General features: G+C 41.4%; 1 protein-coding gene across 6 annotated transcripts; it reads right to left on the bottom strand.

Annotated features, from left to right (window-relative positions):
• Positions 1 to 1,951: 1,951 nt before the first annotated feature.
• zbtb7a (zinc finger and BTB domain containing 7a) lies at positions 1,952 to 21,179 on the bottom strand. Of its 6 annotated transcripts, none has more exons than XM_051907672.1 (4): positions 21,024 to 21,179; positions 11,863 to 12,399; positions 10,929 to 11,782; positions 1,952 to 8,792 (listed from the first exon to the last, which is right to left on the bottom strand). In XM_051907672.1, exons 1-4 carry the CDS (start codon positions 21,030 to 21,032, stop codon positions 8,345 to 8,347), a joined length of 1,848 nt encoding a protein of 615 aa, XP_051763632.1. In that variant the 5' UTR covers positions 21,033 to 21,179; the 3' UTR covers positions 1,952 to 8,344. The 6 variants fall into 6 exon arrangements, with proteins under 6 accessions (XP_051763632.1, XP_051763633.1, XP_051763635.1 ...); XM_051907673.1 differs by lacking the exon at positions 21,024 to 21,179 and adding an exon at positions 20,236 to 20,399; XM_051907675.1 differs by lacking the exon at positions 21,024 to 21,179 and adding an exon at positions 18,875 to 20,153.
• Positions 21,180 to 21,260: the final 81 nt, after the last annotated feature.

Genomic DNA, 21,260 nt, shown 5'->3' with positions numbered 1-21,260 from the left:
GTCATCCTGAAGTCAGTTTTTATTAACTGTTTTTAAGCCTCTTTTGAAATTGTTACCTCACATTGGTTTCTCTCATTTTATCGAAGAGGACGTTTTAAAGTGAGACAAACCAAGTAATACCACAAAACATCACATAAATTACTGCTAATACTTACTGATGTTTGTGTTGTTTTCCTGCCACAAATTCACATTTCCACTCTTTGTTGAAGATGAAGTCTTTATGGAACTGGCTTTTGTTAAATGTGATATTACAAAGGACAGAATGATAGTGAATCTGAAATTGTAAGTGACAAAAGAAAAACATAAATTGATTACCATTTTAAAAGTAATGTTTGAATCATTTTAGTTAGGCAAAAGAAATTATAGGAAACACCTGAAATATTTCTTAATAAATATTTATTAAGGGAGTTTAATAAGGGGGGGGGGGGAGTTTAGATTGAAAATGTAACTAATTTTTAATTGTGAATATTGTAATAAAATAAAATTAATATCATTTCAAAATATTAAGACATATGATGGGACATGGAAATGTGCTGTATAACAGGAATCACCCTTAGCCCGTGAGAAAAGCTACAGTTCATAATTAGGTTAATTTATGGTTAATTATTTATAATAACTAAATAATTAACTATAGATTAAAATAAATAATTATTTGAGACATATTGTAAAGGACACTCACTATAGGCTACACAAAGACCAATGCAGATCGTTTGGATATAAACCCATCACATGTGAAATCTTAAGAGTTATAGAGTTTGTAGCGGAAGAACAGTTAAGGTATAGCGACATCTTGTGGTGATAAAATGAACTACATTAACATGCTTTTTTTTTTTTTTTTTTAGCGCCTTCACTGTGTGCGCCGCCCGTTGACCTGAATGTAAACAAGAAATAAATGTAATGGCGAAAATGTATGTTTTGTTGGATATAAGCTACTTGATGTCACATGTAAGTGTTTATTTTCAAATGAAATCCCACATTACAAGTATTACTTATAATCTAAAAGTCTCAGCACCAAATGATCGATCTTTTCACGAATTTATGTAGTCATAACTATGCCTATTTTCATAATTGGCGCGAACTGACCGTTAATTAGCCTACAGTAGGTATACCTACTGTAGGTATTATAGTTGGTCTGAGCTGATAAATAAGTGGGTATTAGCTGGTTGACCAGCTACCATCTTCTAAAAACTAGCCTGACATCTTAAGCTAGTTGGATTAGCTTGTACATTACTGGACCAAGATGGTCTATCAGATAATTCCAACTTTAAACCAGCTACCAGTTTACATGGCTATCATTTGGCCGTAACCACACTGTATTCAGTACAACATGTTTGCAAGTGTGATAGATTTCTAGTTTCATACAAGAGTTTCATAAACAAGTTACCCTGTACCTTGTGCATCACATAGCCTATATTCTGGTTAGAAACACTGCTGTGTGGAAAAATATATCTGGAAAATATATTTCAAATGATGGAGGCTCATGTGAGAAGAAAGCTTTTTACTCTGCATAAACGGAAATCTTCAGTTTTTGTGTAATGTTGCATCCACGCTGATAGGTGTCAACATTAATGTCAGGACTGTTGCATCTGTAAACAAATTCTATATAAAAGTAAAAAGTTAAGTACAATTTTGTTTACACTGAAAGTGCAAACATCTTACATTCCCTGGTGGGGAAAAACACACATCTTCACATCTTCCTAAACTGGTCTTCCAGCCTGGTACGGCTTGTCTTTTGGCTGGTTTTAGAGGGGTTTTGGACACTTTTCAGCTGGCCTCCTTGCTAAACTCCAGCTTAGCCAGGCTGGGAGACCATCTTAAACCAGCTAAGTTTTTTTTTTTTTTTTTTTCATAGCAGGATTAAAACAGCTTCCTTTCATTCATATACATATAGATATAGGCATAACTGTATTACACACTTGTCATTTTTGAAATTATAGCATACAAAAGGAGGTCGTAAACATTCTGTTTTTAATAGAAATGTCTTATTTCTTAAACGTCAGACATTTTTGGATATATTTTGTAAAAACAAAACAAAAGAAAAAAATAGAATAAAATGAAAAAGGAAAACAACATGGAATTGTTTGATTTAGACGATGTAGATTTAGTGGTCTCATATACAATACAAATTCTTTTCATCGCCAAAAGTGCAAATTCTCCCAAAATTCTCCTGTACATCTCAATAGCTTCAACACACACTGACAGACAATGGAAAGGAACAGGACTTGAATTAACAAAACAAAAAAAAGGGTTTCTGCTGTCCAAGCCTGAGACACTGGGAATTTTCTGCCGCCCCAAAGTCAACAAGTGTTAAAAAGTGCCCCCAAAGCCTGAAAATGAATTATTGTTTTCTGTGCAGAGCTTGCGTCCGTTCAGCTGATTACCAATATGATGAATTGCGTGTACAGATTTGATACAAGAAATGTGAAACGTACAAGAGATGTTAGCATGGAATATAGTATATGAGTCCCTTATAAACTCTATGCAAAAACATTGTGGAAAATATATTTTACCATCTAACAACATAGAAGGAATGTAATTAGAAATATCACATATCCATATGAAGGAAGGTTTATGTATAATGTATAAGTATAATGGTCCAAACCTGTCTGCCTTGGACAGGGTGGATTGCAAGTAGAGTATTTGCAGCCTTTTAGTGGACATTGTCGGGGATAGTTACGCCCCAACAATACCAATAATCTACATCTATTATCTTATAAATTCTGTAATTGTCTATGAAGCATCTTGCAGAACAATGGAAACCCAGGAAGAAATGTCTTTTAAGCAAATGTAAAGTCCTTTGTGATGAGAATTGAGTTTATAGGTGCAAAACTGTTAAAAGAAAACATGTACAACAACTTGAACATATGCCATTTTTTGTTTTGTGTGTTTCTCCAGAGATGTGTGTGGTACGGGGCGGCAGTTCAAATGGACTTCAACCCAAATATATCGCATGTTCAAGTTTCTTTTCTTTTCATGTAGTTTTTGCATTTAAATAAATCATTACATCCACAATGAGATTAAAAAAAAAAAAAAAAAAACGCATCAACAAGATGGAAAAAAAACAACAATAATAACAACAGTAATAATCAAAGGAGACAGCACACAATATTCTGGATGGCCTTTCGCAAAGTGCTTTTTTGTTACAATCACAGAACTGCTATCAGCTTGATGGCTTTGTGAAGCCCAACTCTCTCCTTTCCCTGCACATTCTGGGTAGAGGAACAGAGAAACTCTTAAGAAAGTCATTTAAGACTTAAGAAACCACCTCTTTTTCATCTACCTGCATCTGTTCATTCTAACAACTATTAAGAGAAAGTTATGGAATGCATCCTTGACTTGTTGAAGACCTCAGATTTGATGTCTCCATCCCATAATTCACTGCTGTCTTTGCCTCATTCTGAGACAATACACCGTTCTAGAATGTTTAGACGTGTCAAAAAATAATTTTGCCATTGGTTTTTCTACAATAGAAAAAAAAAAGTACAGTTATTAGGCAAAACAAATATGGTGTTGTGGTCACACGGGTAGTTGGCTTTTCGATATCATCTCAAAACTCAATATATATTCGGTTGGTGTACTCTCAGTACAATAAAGCTTTGATTACACAGAAGGCAAATTTTGAACTTAAACCAAACAAAAATGGACATGGACTGCCGTATTTATTTAACCTGAGAAGCATAGACAATGGCCCATAATCCCAAATCCCCCCGCCTCCCAACACAATCTCTGACATCTGCTCTCCAGAACATCTCCTTGATCAGTGAAACATAACCAGCTGAGGCAGTCAAAGACGTAGATGGCTATAAATTCCTTAGGTACACAGAATGGCACAGCAATACCTGACAAGGCTCTCCAAAGCCCCCTTATAAGACACAGTTCCCCTGCCCAACCTGCACAAAAATGCTACCCACCCTCCCCAATCTGTGCAAACTAGTACCCCCCACCCATGAGCCGCTCCTTGTGCAACGCGCCCTCTGGGCATCAAACAGCAGTGGATCAGGTGAGAACAACTGTGCAAACCTAGCCATACATTATGTCATCCTCAGCTAGTTGTGCTTTGACCCAGTCAGAACATCTAAAATTGTAATAAGATTATCCTCCATGATTATTACGGTTATCACTGTCATTGTAATCTTTAATGCTTTTCTGACATCCTGTCCAATAAATTAAACCAATAAAGACACAAAATAGATAAAAGTTTTGGATATTATATATACGGTGCTTCTGAAGTCATGGAAAAGGTTTTTTTTGAGACACTTTCTTACTGTAGTGTCTGTCAGTGGAGTCACGATTGGGGCAGAAGCAATAAACAGCGCTAAATGGAAGTAAAGGTGACAGAATCTGTGATCAACTTTTTTTTTTCCAGGATACCATTTTAACTAGATGAAGTGTATTAGACAATCTCTGGACAAACAACCTTTTGGTTCTCAGAAATGTCCACAATAAAACATTGATGTCAACTGACAAGTATTCAAGAATAATTTAGGAAGCTGGAATGGAAGCCATCTTTTGAAGAATTCTCCCAATCTCCTTTTAAGTTAAGGCACATTCTCTCCGCAATCATCTTCTCTCAGCTTCAAGACTCTGCCCCTGACTCCTTTTGGACCCTCTGAACAAGGCTTACGCCCCCCCTCCAGATCAAGCCAATGAGTCTGTGTGAACTCGCAAAGACCTCTAATAACTCCACCAAACTGCTACGTAGACACAGATGCTTAGGGTTTGATCCTGTTAACCATTGGAAATAAGCCATTCTATGAATACTGTGTCTTTTCTCAAGCTGCTTATTTCTGTTGGAGTTGCTTTGGACTCTTGACCTACACTTGTCTAGGAAATGGTTTTGTTTACGCATGTTTATGTAAGATTCACCTCTTTTAATGGCCAAGAATCGCCTTAAGAATTGTCATCCTAGTCTTTCCCTACTTTGGTTTTCAAAGAGTTAATTGCAGATGCAAGCATAGGGAAGTGGAGATTAAACAGACTCCGTGTTCACAGAAACTCAAAGGCCATGCCTTTTGCCGGTTCCCCAGTCCTACTCCTCCAAGGACATGGACATGAGTGACTTTTAGTGCAAAAACTCTCTCAGCTAAAGCACCATTTCCAGTGCTATCAGGCTTTGTACCTCCCTTTCCCTCCCACCCACTTAACCATCCATTTAACCCTAAACCCCACAAACACAGCTAATATTATCTTCGCTAGAAAAACAAACAAGCCGCAACACATTTTACAATAAAACAAAACAAACAAAAAAAAGCATAGCAAGTTTTAAACTTTCTCACACTCAATAATCACAGAAACAAAAAACAATAGACAGAACGGGAACTCAAGTAGGCCTTTTCCACAACAATTCCACTCCAACTTCTGCAACGAGGGAGGATAAATTTGGGTGGTGGCATAGGTACAAAAAAAAAATATATAAAAAATATAAAAGCTACTGTGAACTTCATATTGGATGATCACAAGCAATGAGTGAAACAGTTGATAAGAGATGGTCTAGGTCAATGTGTTACCACACAAACCCTTACAGGCATGTGATGTATTATTAACTGAGTGTTTTGGGGTGTGAAAAGCTCACACACTGGAATTTCCAGAAGGATTAATTCTGCCGTGGCCAGTCACACAAAAACTTACTTCGTAACTTACAGTAGTGTGATGCTTAGGGTGGGGCCTTCAACAAATTTAAAGTGAACATGACACTTGACCAGCGTAATTCAGCATATTGCAATGCACTGACAGAAACAAGACGGTATAAATGGACTATGTAGTTATAGACTATTGTCATAAATCCCTGCAGATGCTGTCACATCTTTACGCTCCTCTGTATTAAGACAAAATAGAGAACTTTTCAATTAACTTCAAGTGCAATTAATATAGGTATATATATATATATATATATATCTCCTTTGTTTTCCTTTGTTACTCTTTTCTATTAACGTCATATCAATCAAAAATTTGAACACGAAATCTTCACCCTGTCCTTTCTCTCGAGTGACTGTGCACTTTTTTGGCAGCTCGGTGTCAAGACCTAAACAAAAGCAACACATACGTACAAGCCAAAATAATAATAATTACTATTATAATAAAAAAAGCTAAGTATCCCCACTTGGATGGGCCTTATTTTTTTTTTTTTAGCACATTTGCTCTTTTGTTTGAAAGTACCCGTTTCTTTTGACTAAAAAGTGCCCTTCTCAGTAACAAAGTGCATTCAAATCTTGCTTCTTTCTTATTAAGGTGCAAAAGGCCAACAGGGTACAGCACTGCAGAAGGAATGATGCCACAAAATTATATCCTCTAATTCACACGAGAACAAAACTGTGCATCCATGGCTGTAACCACAGCCATTGTATACAATGAGATCCACTTGAAAGATTTAGCAAGGATCACAAACTGCTTTTAGGATGCATGTGCATGGAAAGTTTCTTTCAAACCTGCCACTTCATCAGCTATAAAAGGCTCAGCCTTAGCGAAGTCTTGCCCTCATACATGCCTTATTTAAACGAGTGGCCTAACTCAACCAAAGCACCCACTCTGATTTTAGAGTCATCCTGCTCTGATGTGGCCATAGGATGGTGCTGCACCCGCTCTCAACAATGCAAGCTGCACAATATTACTTTAAAATAAAGGTCTGTTTTAGGACACTTTCTTTAAAAAAAAAAAAAAAAAAAAAACTTCAGCCAATAATTTATGTGGTGAAATAGGCTTAACTGATCCCATTTTGTAACTATATACATTGCATTAATTGATAATGTTCACGATTCAAATAGTAAAAACTGGACCCTCCCTCTTACTCAGCTACAGCTGTGTGCTTATTTGGACTTGGACATTAATTTATTGCTCACCTTATCGCTCAGGTTGTTTTCGATTTTTTTTTCTCTGTGGTCCCTTGGGCAAAGAAATTGAATAAGCACTTTGTATCTCCCTAACCCAAACTGCCTCCTTAAATAGATATTTCTCTATCTCTGTTGGATATCTTTAGTAAAGCTGTGCAAATGCATAAAAAAAGGTGCTCGACTCTTTATCTCTCCTTCTGTCGCTGAAACAAGCAAACAAATAAAAGATTCCCTGCTTAAGTTGTCCACTAGCAATCTGTATAACAGTGGTGCCCTCACTCATCTGTTGCGTACAGTTTCACTCTCCTGCAGAAAGACTCGAAATGAAGCACATTTATCACAATTCATACTTTGGGCGGAAACTTCTGGGTTCCATTAAGTGCAGTTTAGGAAAAAATGGGTTTCTCAATTATAATGATCTAAAACATCAAACAGCGTATTTCCCCCTGCAAACTTAACGCAGCGAGAAACCTGGAGTGAAGCTTAAGAAAGATGTAACCCTATCTATCTGCAATATATCTCTTGTAAAGGGTCTCATAAGATTACAACCTAATATATACACACGTATACAAATGTAAAGTGTCAAGTACCCAAAATAGTCAACTCAAAGGTCAAAAAGAAAAATCAGATGACAAAATATTAAGACAATCCCAAAAATAAGAAAGAATATAATGCAAGTAAGACTGCCAATAAGGAAAAGCAGGCCTGTGAGAGGTAAGATTTAACATGATTGTGCCCAGTGGCGATCAGATGAAGGTAGTGCTTTAGAAACACAGGTCCTCATCCCTTGTCTTACCCTCTCCCTGCCAGAAACAAATTAATGAGATCTCCCCATGTGTATTCGACTCAAAACGGTAACCTGTTAAACCATGAAAAGATAAGCTATCAAAAAACATCTTTTATAGAGAAAGTAACACTTTAAATCAAACCCCTGTCCGATTCTTTCTGGAACATTTAGAAAAAAGGTGCTGCATCAGAATATTGCATATATTGCAATCTGAGACAATATAATTTTTTATAGTGTATGTACATGTTGCTCATTGCATTAGAAAAAGAGATCTATTGGTTGCCTTGATCACATCTTAGACCATTCATAGCTAACCTGTTGAAGCAGCAGTCAGCCCGGTGTTTGACACCTTACTTTTTAAGACAAGGCCCTGTAGATGCAACCCAGAGATGAGGATCTTGTTTAAACTGCATAGTAGCTTTTTTTCGTACACACATGGCTATGCCATTATGTTACAAAAAACACCAACAAAAAGACCCAGAAAGATGGTGACAGCACGGGTGAGTGATTTGAAGTGCTCTTCGCTCTTCCAACAGACCAGTAACTTGGTGGTTAAGTCTATGCGGAAGCTAAAAAAGGAGGAAAAAGAAACCAGAAGATTAGATTTGCGTGACACCCTGATTTGTTTTTTTTTTTTTTTAAGAGGACCATATAGTTTGAAGTGTTTCTTATTTTTTCATTTCATTCTTCCTCTCATTTATGAGTAAAGCCCTCTCTGACGAAGTCTGATTCATGTAGTCGCAGAGTCCCTTTGGCCCGAGGTCAAATCTTCACTACCTTCCCCATCGGCAGCCGGGCTGTGCGTGTGACTACCGTGATTTTCCTCCATGACTGATGTTCCTGTGCCCCTGTCTAGATGCCGTCGACCTCTCTCGATGTCTGCTTCTGGGCCGTGAAGTTCCAAAGGACCTTCCAGGAGCTCAGAATCTCTTATGCGTGGCTTGCGGCCACGACGGGAAGGGATGCCATTGCAGCCATCTTTCTTGAGATGACGGTGGAGGTGGTCTGAGCGCACAAAGGTTTTAAAACAGCTGGAGCACTGGTAGGGGCGCAAGCCTGTATGCACACGCATATGATTTTTCAGGTCGTAGTTGTGGGCAAAGGCGGCGCCACACTGAGTACACAGGTAAGGCTTCTCTCCCGTATGCTTGCGCATGTGAACCTTTAGCTTGTCCTGCCTGTAAAAGACCATACAAAAACTTCATATGAGCCACTTCCCATGGGTTTGTGTGAATTAAGCAAATTAACAAAACAATACCATGATATACAATAAATCATAACTTAATACACTTTTAATTCCTTAAAACGCCCACTTCCACATTACTTGATGTCCCAGAAAGACCATTGATGATAGTGGGTGAGTCACTAACTACAACCTGATGTTACAAGACACACCGGTAAGGTTAGCCACATAGATCATTAGAAAAGGCAAACAGGCACACGTTACAAACTACACATTATATATATATATATATATATACACACATACACATATATATACACATATATATATATATATATATTTATAAAAAAAAAACCATCTAAGGAGGTAAATACATAAATCTGTCTGATCTTGCAAATCAAAGACAACATATATCCTCAAAAGGAGTCTGACCTCCTTATCTTCACTTTCAAGAGTAAAGTCAAGTTTATTTATCATTCTTTTGTGCTGAAGGCACCCAAGGCCATATGAGGAAAAGAGCCATAAAGCTCACAGCTTTATCGCCATAATTTCTTTTTAGGCCAGTGAGGGGCTCAGTGTTCAGTTCAGAGTCATAGTGGGCCCTGAGTTTCCCCAAAAGAGCCATTTCAAAATGGTGAATGTGTTATAAGAGCACAACTGCTTGTTTTACAAGCAAAATCTGAAATGTTCAAAGGCAGCTGAGTTCAACTGAGGAGAGCTGTTCGTTAATGGGAAAAAAAACCCCAATGTAAGATCGAAAAGGTGTGCTGGGTTGAGGAACAGGTTTGGAAGAATGTGGTTTAACCTTTAATGTCTTACCTCAATTGTCCTCCAACCACTTCAAAGCACCATAAAAACTATATAAAATACATCATGTTGGATATTTTTATATTTTCATGTTGGTCATCTCTTCTGTCTTTTGACACACCACCTGAGTCCGAATGGCTAAAGAGTAGGCTCTTTTCAACAAGAGACAGCATACTGTCAAAATGTTTTGTTTTGCACCAATAAGGAAGCTATAGTGTGGTGTCAAATGTAAAGCCTTCTGTTGCAAGACTCTGCTCTCAGCTTACCCCTCTCTGTCCCTTCCCCTAAGCTTGTGACCAGGGCAGAGTACAGCTAAACAAACTAGGGTGGTTGACCTGTCCAGAACACTGGAGGCTTACCGAACACACAAACGTGCTCACGCACTTCCATGGACAGACACACACCCGAGTATGTAAACAGAGACATGTGCACAGAGGTTGACGCCTGCTTGTAAACATGTTTGAATGCATCTGGAGATTCTCTCACTCATAATTTCTCACCTTTCCTTCACTTTCACGCATACATTCACTAAAATACGGGCAATATATACATACATGCCTGTGAGAAAACATGCGTTCACACATATACACGAGTGTGGCACAGACAGATGAATTATTTAGAAGATAAGATTGATTTATTGCAGTGTGAATGAACCGCACGCTTAACCCTGATCAAACAGGATTAAGATTACAGTACCCCTTCCCAATAGGTGGTGTATTTAGGTGGCAAACTTAGATCCATCCCTACGCAAATAGGGTACTGGATATTTTTGGTGCAGTGTCTATTTCCAATGCGTGTCTCCTGATTAATTCATTAAGGTGATGGTTTCATGGAAGAGGTGATGCCCTTAAGTGCAGGGTAAGCCATGCTAGCAGCTTGCTAAATGAGATTCAGTCTTGTAGCACACAGTATTTTTCATCAGCCGCTTGTCTGAAAGAGGGGGTGTATATGCCAGGGGCAATAATCAACGTAACACCCAGGGTCACAAGTTCAGCTGACTCACGGGCGTAGATAGTCCACCGTGCTGTAATCCCTTTCAATATCGGCATGGAGAGTTTTATAACGGCCTCATGCCTGATAACAGAAGACCAGGTTGTGCTACCACAACCCACTTTTATTGGACCCCCTTGTTAAAATTCCAGGACTTTGTCATGCAACCTTTCTGTCAACATAAAACTCAACTTTATGGCTGACTGTGTATTGAATACCTGACATTTTAAATTTGATAGCACACAAGTTGCTAAAGTGTATGTAAAAATACAAACTAAACTCAATTTTCCATAAGATAAAAACAAAACTGACAAAAATAGCAAAAATGGCTTACCTGGTAAATCGCACTTTGCAGATGGCGCATTCATAGGGCTTTTCTCCTGTGTGTGTACGGATGTGGCGTGGAAGCTTGCCTGCACCTTGGATGACCTTGGAACAGATGGGGCACTTCTGGAAGGCCTTAGAGCGCATCTTCCTCTCACCGCTGTTACCCCCTCCAGTCGCTTGGTTTCCACCTCCGTTGCCCCTCACTGACCACAGTGGTAGCAGACTTGGAGACATGGAAGGAGTGGTGGCCTCCTCGTGCGTCGCACTATTAAAGTACTTCAAGTAAAATTCCACGTCTTGCTCTTCGCCCTCCGGCCCATCCTCCTCACCCCCAACACCTGTCGTGGCTTGTTCCCTTTTCTGCTCCAAGGAGTCCATCATCTGTTGTAGCAAAGCACTGGCAGGGCCTTGTTCGTGCTCCCGCTCACCTGTCACCTCCAACTCTCTCTCTGATTTAAGCTCTGCCTGATGGAGGTAGTAATGTCCATTCTGAGTGGGAGCATAAAAGGGTATCAGAGCCTCTGCACCTTTCCCTCGAGCTATAGCTGAAGCTCCATCCTGGCACTCCTCATCCACATTCTCATCTTCGGGGTCACGAGGTGGCTGTGATAGGGCCTGGGTCAGTGGGGAGTAGTAGTCAGCAAGGCCGATGGGCGTGCCATTGCTGTCAGCGCCATTGCGTTGGCTAAAGTGCAGCTGTGCGGGCAGGTCCCTGAGCTCTGGCGTGCTGCAGCTGCTACCCCAATGCGCCCCCCTCTGGAAGAACTCCAAGTACTCACGGGCACGCAGCCGGATGCCCTGCTCTTTTCCATTCTTTCCTCGCTCCTCTTCTTCCTCATCTTCTTCTTGCTCACTGCCCGCCTGCAAAAAAAAATGGAACTACATCATCATCTGCTCCAAAACATTCATCAGTTGAGTTGTAAAAAGCACAGGTCACCCACCGGCGGGGAGAGCACTTTGGTGTCCAGCAGGTGTGTGCAGACATCTTGGACGGGTGAGATCTCCAGCACACGGGCAGCGCTTAGGATGTCAACCACACTGTTGCGGCTGACTGTGAGTGTGGCTGTGTAGGCAAAGTCCAAGAGGGCGGCCAGCGCCTCAGGCCGCACAAAGTCCAGCGCATAGACTTTCTGGCGGTCAGCAGCCAGGCCAGAGGTGAAAAGCTTGTGGAAGTAGGTGCTGCAGGAGGCCAACACGGAGCGGTGGGCAGGGAATTCTCTCTCTTGCGCAACTAGCAGTACATCACACAGCAGCCCACTTAGCCGCTGCCGGTTGAGACTGCCCAGCAGGTCAGCACTGTGCTCGGGGAAGGGGATGCCCACTGGTCCTTCCTCTACCTCGCCTGCACCCCCACAGGCCCTCCCCTCACGTCTTCCCCGCCCACCTGCTCCCGACGACATTTTCCACCAGCCTGCCGCCGAGCCGCCAATCGCAGCCGCCACCCGTCCGTCCGTCCTGCCGTCTGTCCGTCTGCCTGTCTGAGAATATTGAGGAACAATAACAGTTATTAATCATAAACTAACAAAGTGGCTAGCAGATATTAAAACAATTGTTATTATTACTAAATTGAAGCAAAGTATTTTACATAAAAACATTTTACAAGTATTTTAAAACTCAACACTCCAAAACATTTTCACCAATGACCTGAAGAGATTACTGAAAACTAAATAGTTTTAGAAGTTCAAGCTGAACAACTCATGCTGCAGCTTAAGACACTAACACTTTGTGTTTGGACCATATTTATACTGTTCCTTCTCTCTGCGCTCTATTACCATCCAGGGTAGGATTTCCAAGCCCTGTATGCAAATGAAGCAAAAAGGCTAATAGATAGTGGCCAAATGGTTACTACTATACAAAAGATCACTAGTCAAGAATATCCAAACCACAAATGGAAGCCTCAAAATATTAAAAGGAAATTCTGACAATAAACCATGACTGTAAATACACAATGTGCTGGTTGTAAGACTTATTTTAAAAGTCCAGGGTGTAGTTTTTTTTTTTTTAAATGATGAGAAGGTATCAGTTTTGCTTATGATAATGAATATATATAGATCTTATAGGTCAGTTCCCCTTCTTGGTTTCTTTTTCCACTATTAAAAACGTTTGCCTAACCTTATTTATATGCTGTGTAATTATGGTGCGAAAATGTTGCTTTAAAGTGGTCTTTATAAGCATCAAACCGGTTATGTCTACCGGTTATGTACAACATCTCTTGTTATGCTGTCAAAGAGCAGCTGTTTGATTTCAACTTGTAGCAGTTGAGAATTTAACATGTCTTGAAAAAGCATTCTAAAGAGCCTTCTAGTTTACAGAAATCAGTTTGGGGTGTTAACTGAATTCAAATGTAGCAGCATGTCAGAGGGTGGCAAGCCTGCTGTCATGATGGCAGTGGGAAAGGAGAATCTGTACTGTGCCGCTTTGCTGGGGTGGGGGAGTGCATGGCACATCGTATTGGCCTGGGCACCATGTGCACTGAATTGCGTGTCAGTTGGCTTCTGGGGAAGGGGGTGGAGGCAGGGGGTTGCCGGCTAAAGGCCTGAGCGGAAAAAAAAAAAAAAAAAAACCACTAGAGGAGGAAGAGTAGGACACACGCAGGGCTGCAAGGGAACAGTATTAAATAGGGAGGTTGTCAATCCGGTCTGAGCCGGTTACCCCACCCTGCACTGTGTGCCAAGTTTCAGGAAAGGCCTGTCCCCTAGATCACGTGTGGGGGGAGATTAAAATGATCGACCGCAGTACAGGCGAGGGTAGAGGGAGGGGAGGGGAGGGGGGGGCTCTGAAAGGCAGCCCTCCTTGATTTGTCCATTGGAAAACACACACTCACATGTGAAAGCCAAACAGCCTAACTACCCCCCGCCCCTCCATCTGCCAAAGTGACCCAGCAGGGGGTGAGGCCACGGGGGGATTATACTCAATAAGAGCAATGCATTCAAATGACATTCCTTCAGATCATGCCCCTTGGTATGTATGCAAGACCTGCTCAACCTGGCTGCTTGCTCTCTCTCACTCTCACAAAGCTGCCTTCCTCCACACCTAGAGATCTGGCACTAAGTCAGGTCACTATTGGTGTAGCACTAGAGAGGTAGTGGGAAGGTAAAACTCAGCAGCAAATCCAACCCCCGCTACCTGCCTTGCGTGCGCTAATACTGTGGATGACATTCAGGCCCACCTTGTGTGCACTGTTTTTACACGCCGTCTGACTTTAGCGCATACAGTAAAGAAGTTTAATGTCAGAATATGATAAAATGGCGTAATCTAGGGCACATATGCACTACACATTTCTATATAGCACACTTTAGTGAAGCCATTCCAATAATAGTTCCCCACTGGACCATGTCTTGACTTGTTAAAGTTAGATGGTAATGCCTATAAGCCAATGGTTTAAGCCCTTTTCTCCATTTCTCCCTTTACTTTTTAGCAAAAGGATAGGCATCTGTAGGGGAAGCTTCGATACCACCCCTCCCCCACACCCACTTGACTAACAGGTGCATTCTATCTCATTGTTTTATTGCAGAGAATTTGAATAAGACGAGATAGAGGACATGCTGGAGGTTGGGTTAGACAATAGGCGTTTCCAAGTATGGCACGTTCCTCGTGAATCGAGGTAAATTGTCTAATTTGAAAATAGTGCTTATTTTAAAGGGGGTAGTTCACCCATGAGAATGACTTCTGTCATTATTTACCCACACCTCATGTTGCTTCAAACCAAGTATGACTTTCTTCTGTTGAACACACACAGAAAAAAATATTTGAAGTTTTTCAACTGTTTTTTTGCCCACACCATGAATGTCAATAGGGTTTGATGTTGTTTTGGATCCCACTGATGCTCATTTTAAGGACGAAAAAAAAGGTGTTTTGTGTTTATGGTATTGTGTCCTACAGATGAAAATCCTACAGGTTTGGAACAATTTGAGGTGAGTAATTGACAGAATGTTTCAATTCTGGTCCCCTTAAACACTCAAACAATTTCAAATCGGACAATTTAACTCTATTCACAAGGAACCTGTGCCATACCAGGAAAACCCTTCAAATAATAAAAATAATAATAATAATAATAATAATAATAATAATATGAACTTCAGAGAAATAGGGCTTTGCTGACATATGGGAATTCTAAGAAGAGGCTTACAAAACCAAAAGTCATCTCTCTGTACAACTTGTGGGTGATACAATAAACTAGTTAAGCAGCATCCCTGTCCCTGAATAAACCCAGGGCAAAGCTGAAAGAAAGAGGAAACAGTGCAAACAAACCTGATCCTGACACCTTCTCAGGGCTCCCAACATTCTTCATCATTTATTCATTGATATGGGTGACAGGGGCCATGCAACGGCCCCAACGTCTCATTTCCAGACCTCTTCTGCCGGCCGCACGCACAGGCCTCAACTACTTTGCAAGTCAAACCACAAGTTACTGCGAATACTCATCCCACCTCAGCCCCCACCCTCCCCTAACAGCCCCTCCCAGCCAATGTGAAGAGAAGCTTTCGAAAATAGATTTCAGAGACTGTCAAACTGTCTTAACGAGTATCTGGATCATTTTTATACTGGGCAAGTGTAAACAAAACCAGTTTAGAAGTTCTTAGTTACCTTTAGATAGGCATGAAAGGTACATCATAGTTGCACTTTTTGCACCATATTCCAATATAACTGTTAAACAGAAATAGTTCAGCATTATGCAACCAGTTGGAAATAACACCACCAACACAGTAAAATCTTTTTACAAGAATCATGTGGTAACTACTGTCAATCAAATTGTGTCATGGTTATTTAATGTGCTTGGTGATTAAGTTCTTAGAATGCAGCTGCTGCTCTCCTCAACTAACTCTAAAACAAAGCTAATCCAGCGAAGGACACCAAACGTCAAATCTACGTGCTCATTATATGAACCGAAAACTGACACCTCAGAATGAAACATCACATGCCATGTATTCCAAGAAAACACACTGACTTATGACATAAACCAAAACAAGCAGCAGAGTTTCACAAAACACTTTAGTGTCTTTCTATTAACTTTCTTTGTCAATATAGCCTTAAACCTCTTAATGTGTATTTCACGTGAGATTGGGAATCCTTTGAAAGAATCTGTTGAGAGGATTAATGACAAACATGGAAGTTATGTACACAGGGCATCCCTGCGACATGCATGTATGCTCAGTATGTATGTGGAAGCTAGTTATTGTGCGTGTGTTTGTGTGTGTGTGTGTGAGATTAGCTCCTCCTGCCTCATGAGGGAGGGAAGGGGTGTCACTAGACTAGGTTGACAGGGTTCAAGGTCAAGGCAGAGAGGATATTACCGGATAATCGTAAACAGTATGGAGAGGGGCCGACTTGTTCCAAGAAGAACAGGATTTTGAGCAAGGCCCTGCAAATGAGTCACTCTTGCCAGCGTTGGTTAGGGAAGCATGATTGGTCGCAAGAAGAGCAAGGAGGAAGTGGGCGAACAACTGATAAAACTGGAGTTGTAGTGCTGGGTCGTTTCAATGGAGATATGTCAGTAGGCTGCCAAAAATCCAGGCTTGTATGCACAATGCCCCCCAAAAGATATTGGGTGAGACTGCTTGAATCATGTGCACACAGACGTTTGAGTTAGCGCAACTCTTGATTTTATTTCTTTAGTTGCTGGTAACTTCTATACATTTCTATAGACACTAATATACCTCTATCTTTTCAAAACCTGTCATGGGATCAATAAAAGTTTTGGTACAAGCAAACTGTGTTCTCTTTATAGTGTAAAATTAAAGGTCTTAGTTAACAGACAACAAAAGGTAGAGCAGATATGGCAAGAGACCCAACTTTGAATGCAACAACATGCTTACGATCTTTCTAGACCAGCAGCAGCTTTGTTAGAAGATGAAGCCCACGTGTGAAAATGCCACGACGCCCCCTCATAGTTTGACCAAACTTTTCCAGGCCTAACTCCCTGCATCTGTCTTTGAGCTGCCCACAACTTCTGAGTCTTTTGGACAATATGCGGCTGGGCCAGGAAACAAGGAAAGAGCATGCAAACCAACACGTGAAACAGAAACAAAATAGACTAATGGCGGCAACACTACTCGAGCCCTTCCAGTGCCCTTGCGCTAAGGCCATAGCCTGTGTCTCGAGCTCTCTGCTGCTGCGGCAGCCTGGCCGGTTGGGCGGAAGAAGACTTCCTGCGTGACTCTGGTGATGGTGTAACAGAACCCGCTCTGTTATCAGATGACCAGCTCTCCCAGACACTGCACTGCACACTCCACCACCAGTCTACCACAGCTTCCACTTCCCTCTTCTGTCTCTGCTGAGAAGGCAAAAAGACACGACAACCCACCCAGGATTTCTTTTTCAGCTCTACCTCACAGCATATCTCTGAACAATAACACTAAGGTAAGTATGTCAAGGACTCCTCCATCTGCTGGAGGTCGAGCTCCACAATAGAGAACGGGGGCGAGAGCATAAACTTACAGCAATTGGATTCCACATTACTGTCAAGGAAACCAAGAAGAAGGCCTCACTCATTGTGTCGACAGACTCTCAGCCGATAAGGACAAGTGGAAGAAGACCCTTTAAAGAGCGCAATGAGAGAATAATGAGATGAGCTCTCTGATTACTGATAGTGATGCTAGCTTGCATCAGCCCATCTCCCAGCATCAGTCTTTAATGTGATCACTTCAAAAATGCTTAACATACACTGTCCCCCGAATGTACTAAAACTAAACCTTATCCAAAAAGTTCATTCAAAGTGTCTTCAAAATGCTAAAGAATTACTTCAGCATGAACTATACTTTTAGGTCAAACAATACTTGCTGATAACTTCTACGGCCTTTTATCCCTCAATTCTGCACTGCTCAAGGACACAAAAACAGACGCTTCATGTCCTCACAACAGACCATGATTTTACTTAACTTTTCTAGAGGATTGTGTAAGTTCAAATAAAATTTGTATTTCATAAGCATTCAAAAGTTAACCAATTCACATTGGATGAGAGTCTAGCAATTGAAACTTTCAATGCACACAAAAGCAAACAAAACTAATATTTAGTCAGTTTGTAAAAAACTGAACTTCCACAGATAAATCAAAAGACATACTCAGTGAAATAAACACAGCAACACATTAAGCTAAATCAAAAAAGAAAATACTGCTTGGTGTGCATCGGCATGAAGTTCACACATGCCTTACCTGTCATAAATGCTGACCTGAAACGACCCTGTCAGGTAATTTAACTATGCAGTGCTAACTGGTTTATGGTGGGTAAGAATCTCTTTGCCACTTAAACAAGCAAAAGACAATAAAGAACGGCCTCACCCCAGTGAGACAAGGAGCCTTTTCTGTGCATTATTCAGGCACTGGGCGTCATCTGTGAATAAAAATACCCCTTGCGTCCTCCCTGTACCCGCACAAGTGAAAACGAGTTGAGCAAGTATGGGATGGAAATGATCTGCATACATCTTTGAATAAAAAAAATTTAAAAAAAAGAGAGAGGGCAAGAGAGACTGCAGCTTCCTGCAACGCCTATGAGTCCAGGACAAACATCCAGTCTACTGAATGGACAAGTCATGAGACCCTGCTAAAGACCCTTACCAAGAGAGTAGATGTTAATGTATATTATGGCACAGCTATAAAAAGAATGAGGGGGCAGAGAAGCCTACAAGGGATCTGCCAAGAGAAGAGGAAAAACTTTCCAAGGTTCTTAGAGATCTCAGTGAGCAGGATGTCTTTGATGTGAATTTAAGTTTATTTAAAATAGTTTCACAATCCACCAGAGATGGCAAAGTGTCAAACCCACAGTCATCAACCATTTGTGTGACCAAAACTTAAATAAAACCATTTTGAATCTGCTAGAAAATATTTTCTTTAGAAAATTATAATTTGTAACGGTCAGATCGGATAAAAAAAATTGTAAAAAAAAAGAATCGAAACAAAGACAGAGTTCAGTTAAGAAAGTACTTGGAAAGTGAAACTCGCTGCACAGAAGCTTACCAAGTCATACCTTAACACAGCAGGCCTCCGTTTTCCATCTCTATGCCATCTGCAAGTGGGTCAAGCGCTCTGAACTTAATCAAGCCAAGTCCCTCTCTTTCCCCATTTAAGATTCCATTATTTCTCTTCTAGCTTGCCTTTCCCGTCTCAGACACCAGAGAGAGTGAGAGTGCATTTGGAGCTCTTACCGGCCGGCAAGAATTGTTTCCTTTTGGGTCAGCTCAGTCTCCCTCTGCCTGCCTGCCTGCCTGCCTCTGTGCCTGGGCAGGGCTCTGCTCTGGAGCAACTGCAGACAGGAAACTTCCGAGTGGCCCTAGTTACACAGGCAAGCCCTTGCCTGATCCCACACAGTCAGACACCTACTAACTCCCCCACTCTATTTTCAGCCCACTGCTCTAGCTTCACTTCCCCTTTGATGATTGGCTTGCCTGCTTCTCAATCACCACACCTCCCCACTAGGATAGGCTACTGGCTGTTCCCTTTCCTGTATGGCCAAGGGCAAGGCACTCTGGGAAGCGCAGTCCTTAAGTATGACTTCACCTGCTTCTAGGCCACTGCTACGAACTACAAGTCCCAAACAGTCTGCTCTTGCCACCCCCACATCTCAGAGCTTGCTTCAACGTAAGCATTCAGAGCTGAATTATACACTACCGTGTGTTGCTAGCAGGATGCCAGGTATTAAAAGTACAGACCAGCCAACAAGCGATGCCAAGCTCTGTACGTATGAAAAAAAGACAAAGGGATCCGGACACAACTCGGTGGAACTTCAACACAATAAACTGATATTGTCACACTACAGCATCCAAAATATTCAGCCTTCTTAACCAAATGGAGACTTTTTAAACCTAAATTATTATATCATAGCTATAACCAGTGCAAATGTAATTCAAGGCTGAAAGATAAATTCCAAAGGCATGTGCACAAGTTATCAGAGTTTGTTTCTGAATGAATGGCAAGAAGAATAAAAAATTGGACCCTAGTGCATAACACTGTACCTTGTCCTGTGGAATTATTTTTGGTTCCTTCCTACAACCTTCTCCGCTTGTCTAACCTCCGACAAACACACCCCTTAAGGGCTGTCTCCAAAACAACAACAAAAAAAAGTTAACGACTGTGAGAATATAAAAGTTTATTAAAGCAACGCCAGTGAACTGAAGGTGTACTAAAGCGGTTATTTTGAAGCGCAAAGGAAAAAGAGAAATAATTCCTCACTGGCACAGGAGCCCCCTCCTACCCCCCACACACATACTCTCTCTCCTCTCGGTCCCCCTCCCTCATTCTTTCCTCCTCAGCTTTGCTCCCTTCGGTCGATAGGCCCTGGGCAGACGACACGGGGGACAAGCAGGGGGAAACAAGCTCACCTGCGATGGCCGTGGCGGTGCTTGTTATGGGTTAGCTCTTCCCTCCTCTGTGGCGCTCTCTCTCTCTTAGCTGTCCCTGCTGTTTAAAGCTCTGTATGCGCTAACCAAGCACCAGCAGATCAACTCAATTCCCTTCCTGGTTTCTGGAGGGCAAAAAGGTCCCTCCCTTTCTCTCTCTCTCTCTCGCTCTACCTCTCTCTTAAAGAAACAGCATTCCCCCATGCTGCTCTCCTCTGCTACTCTCTGGGGAATACAGTAAAAGGTTGTTATCATGCCATAGTGGCCACAATCACTTATGACATTAATGCAACGGTAGAGTTCACAAGGATGTCACTGGTAAAACCGGCCTGTATTTGTACAAAGTTGTTTGCTGGGGTGTTGTACATGTACATTGGATGAGTGTATGTGCCAAAATAATGAGAGTTAACCGTCCTTCTTTCTCCCCTGCGTGCGCGAATGCAGTCGCACCCACCCATCCCGTTGCCTGAGGTCATGGAGTCCCACCCCAGAACAAGCCATGGCACATTCCAGGACACTCAGGGTCTGCCAGCAGTCCCCCCCGCAACACATATACACACACCCTCCACTGTCTCAAACTAATACAGCTCACAGAGTGTACCTACTCTCAAGGGGTCGTCGGATAGAAGTGACACTATTCTCTTATTGCTACACCTTTTCGACACCTCATCTTCCATTATATTTAACAACCGAACCTTCCAAAACAATATAAACAGCAATTATAAATAAGCAATCAAACTCCTAAACACGTACTGTGATTCCATACTTACCAAAATCATGCTGAGAGAGGCGATGCGTGCAGTCGACCAGCGGGACAGACATGGATTATCCTCCGCCACTTAGAAACTTGTTCGCTGGTATACCTGCTGCTAGACCTGCTGCTAGACCGAGTTTCTCAAATACAGGAGGAGTAGTATGACCTCTCTGAGATTGACTGTACAATTGAGGACTCTCCCGTGAAACAGGGAGTGGACGCAAAGGAACGTAATTGTGTATGACACTGAGTT

This window comes from Ctenopharyngodon idella, chromosome 10 (genome assembly GCF_019924925.1).
Source record: "Ctenopharyngodon idella isolate HZGC_01 chromosome 10, HZGC01, whole genome shotgun sequence".
NCBI classification, from domain to species: Eukaryota; Metazoa; Chordata; class Actinopteri; order Cypriniformes; family Xenocyprididae; genus Ctenopharyngodon; species Ctenopharyngodon idella.
Note: the sequence above shows the minus strand (reverse complement) of the source record. Positions and strands in the feature narration are given on the sequence as shown.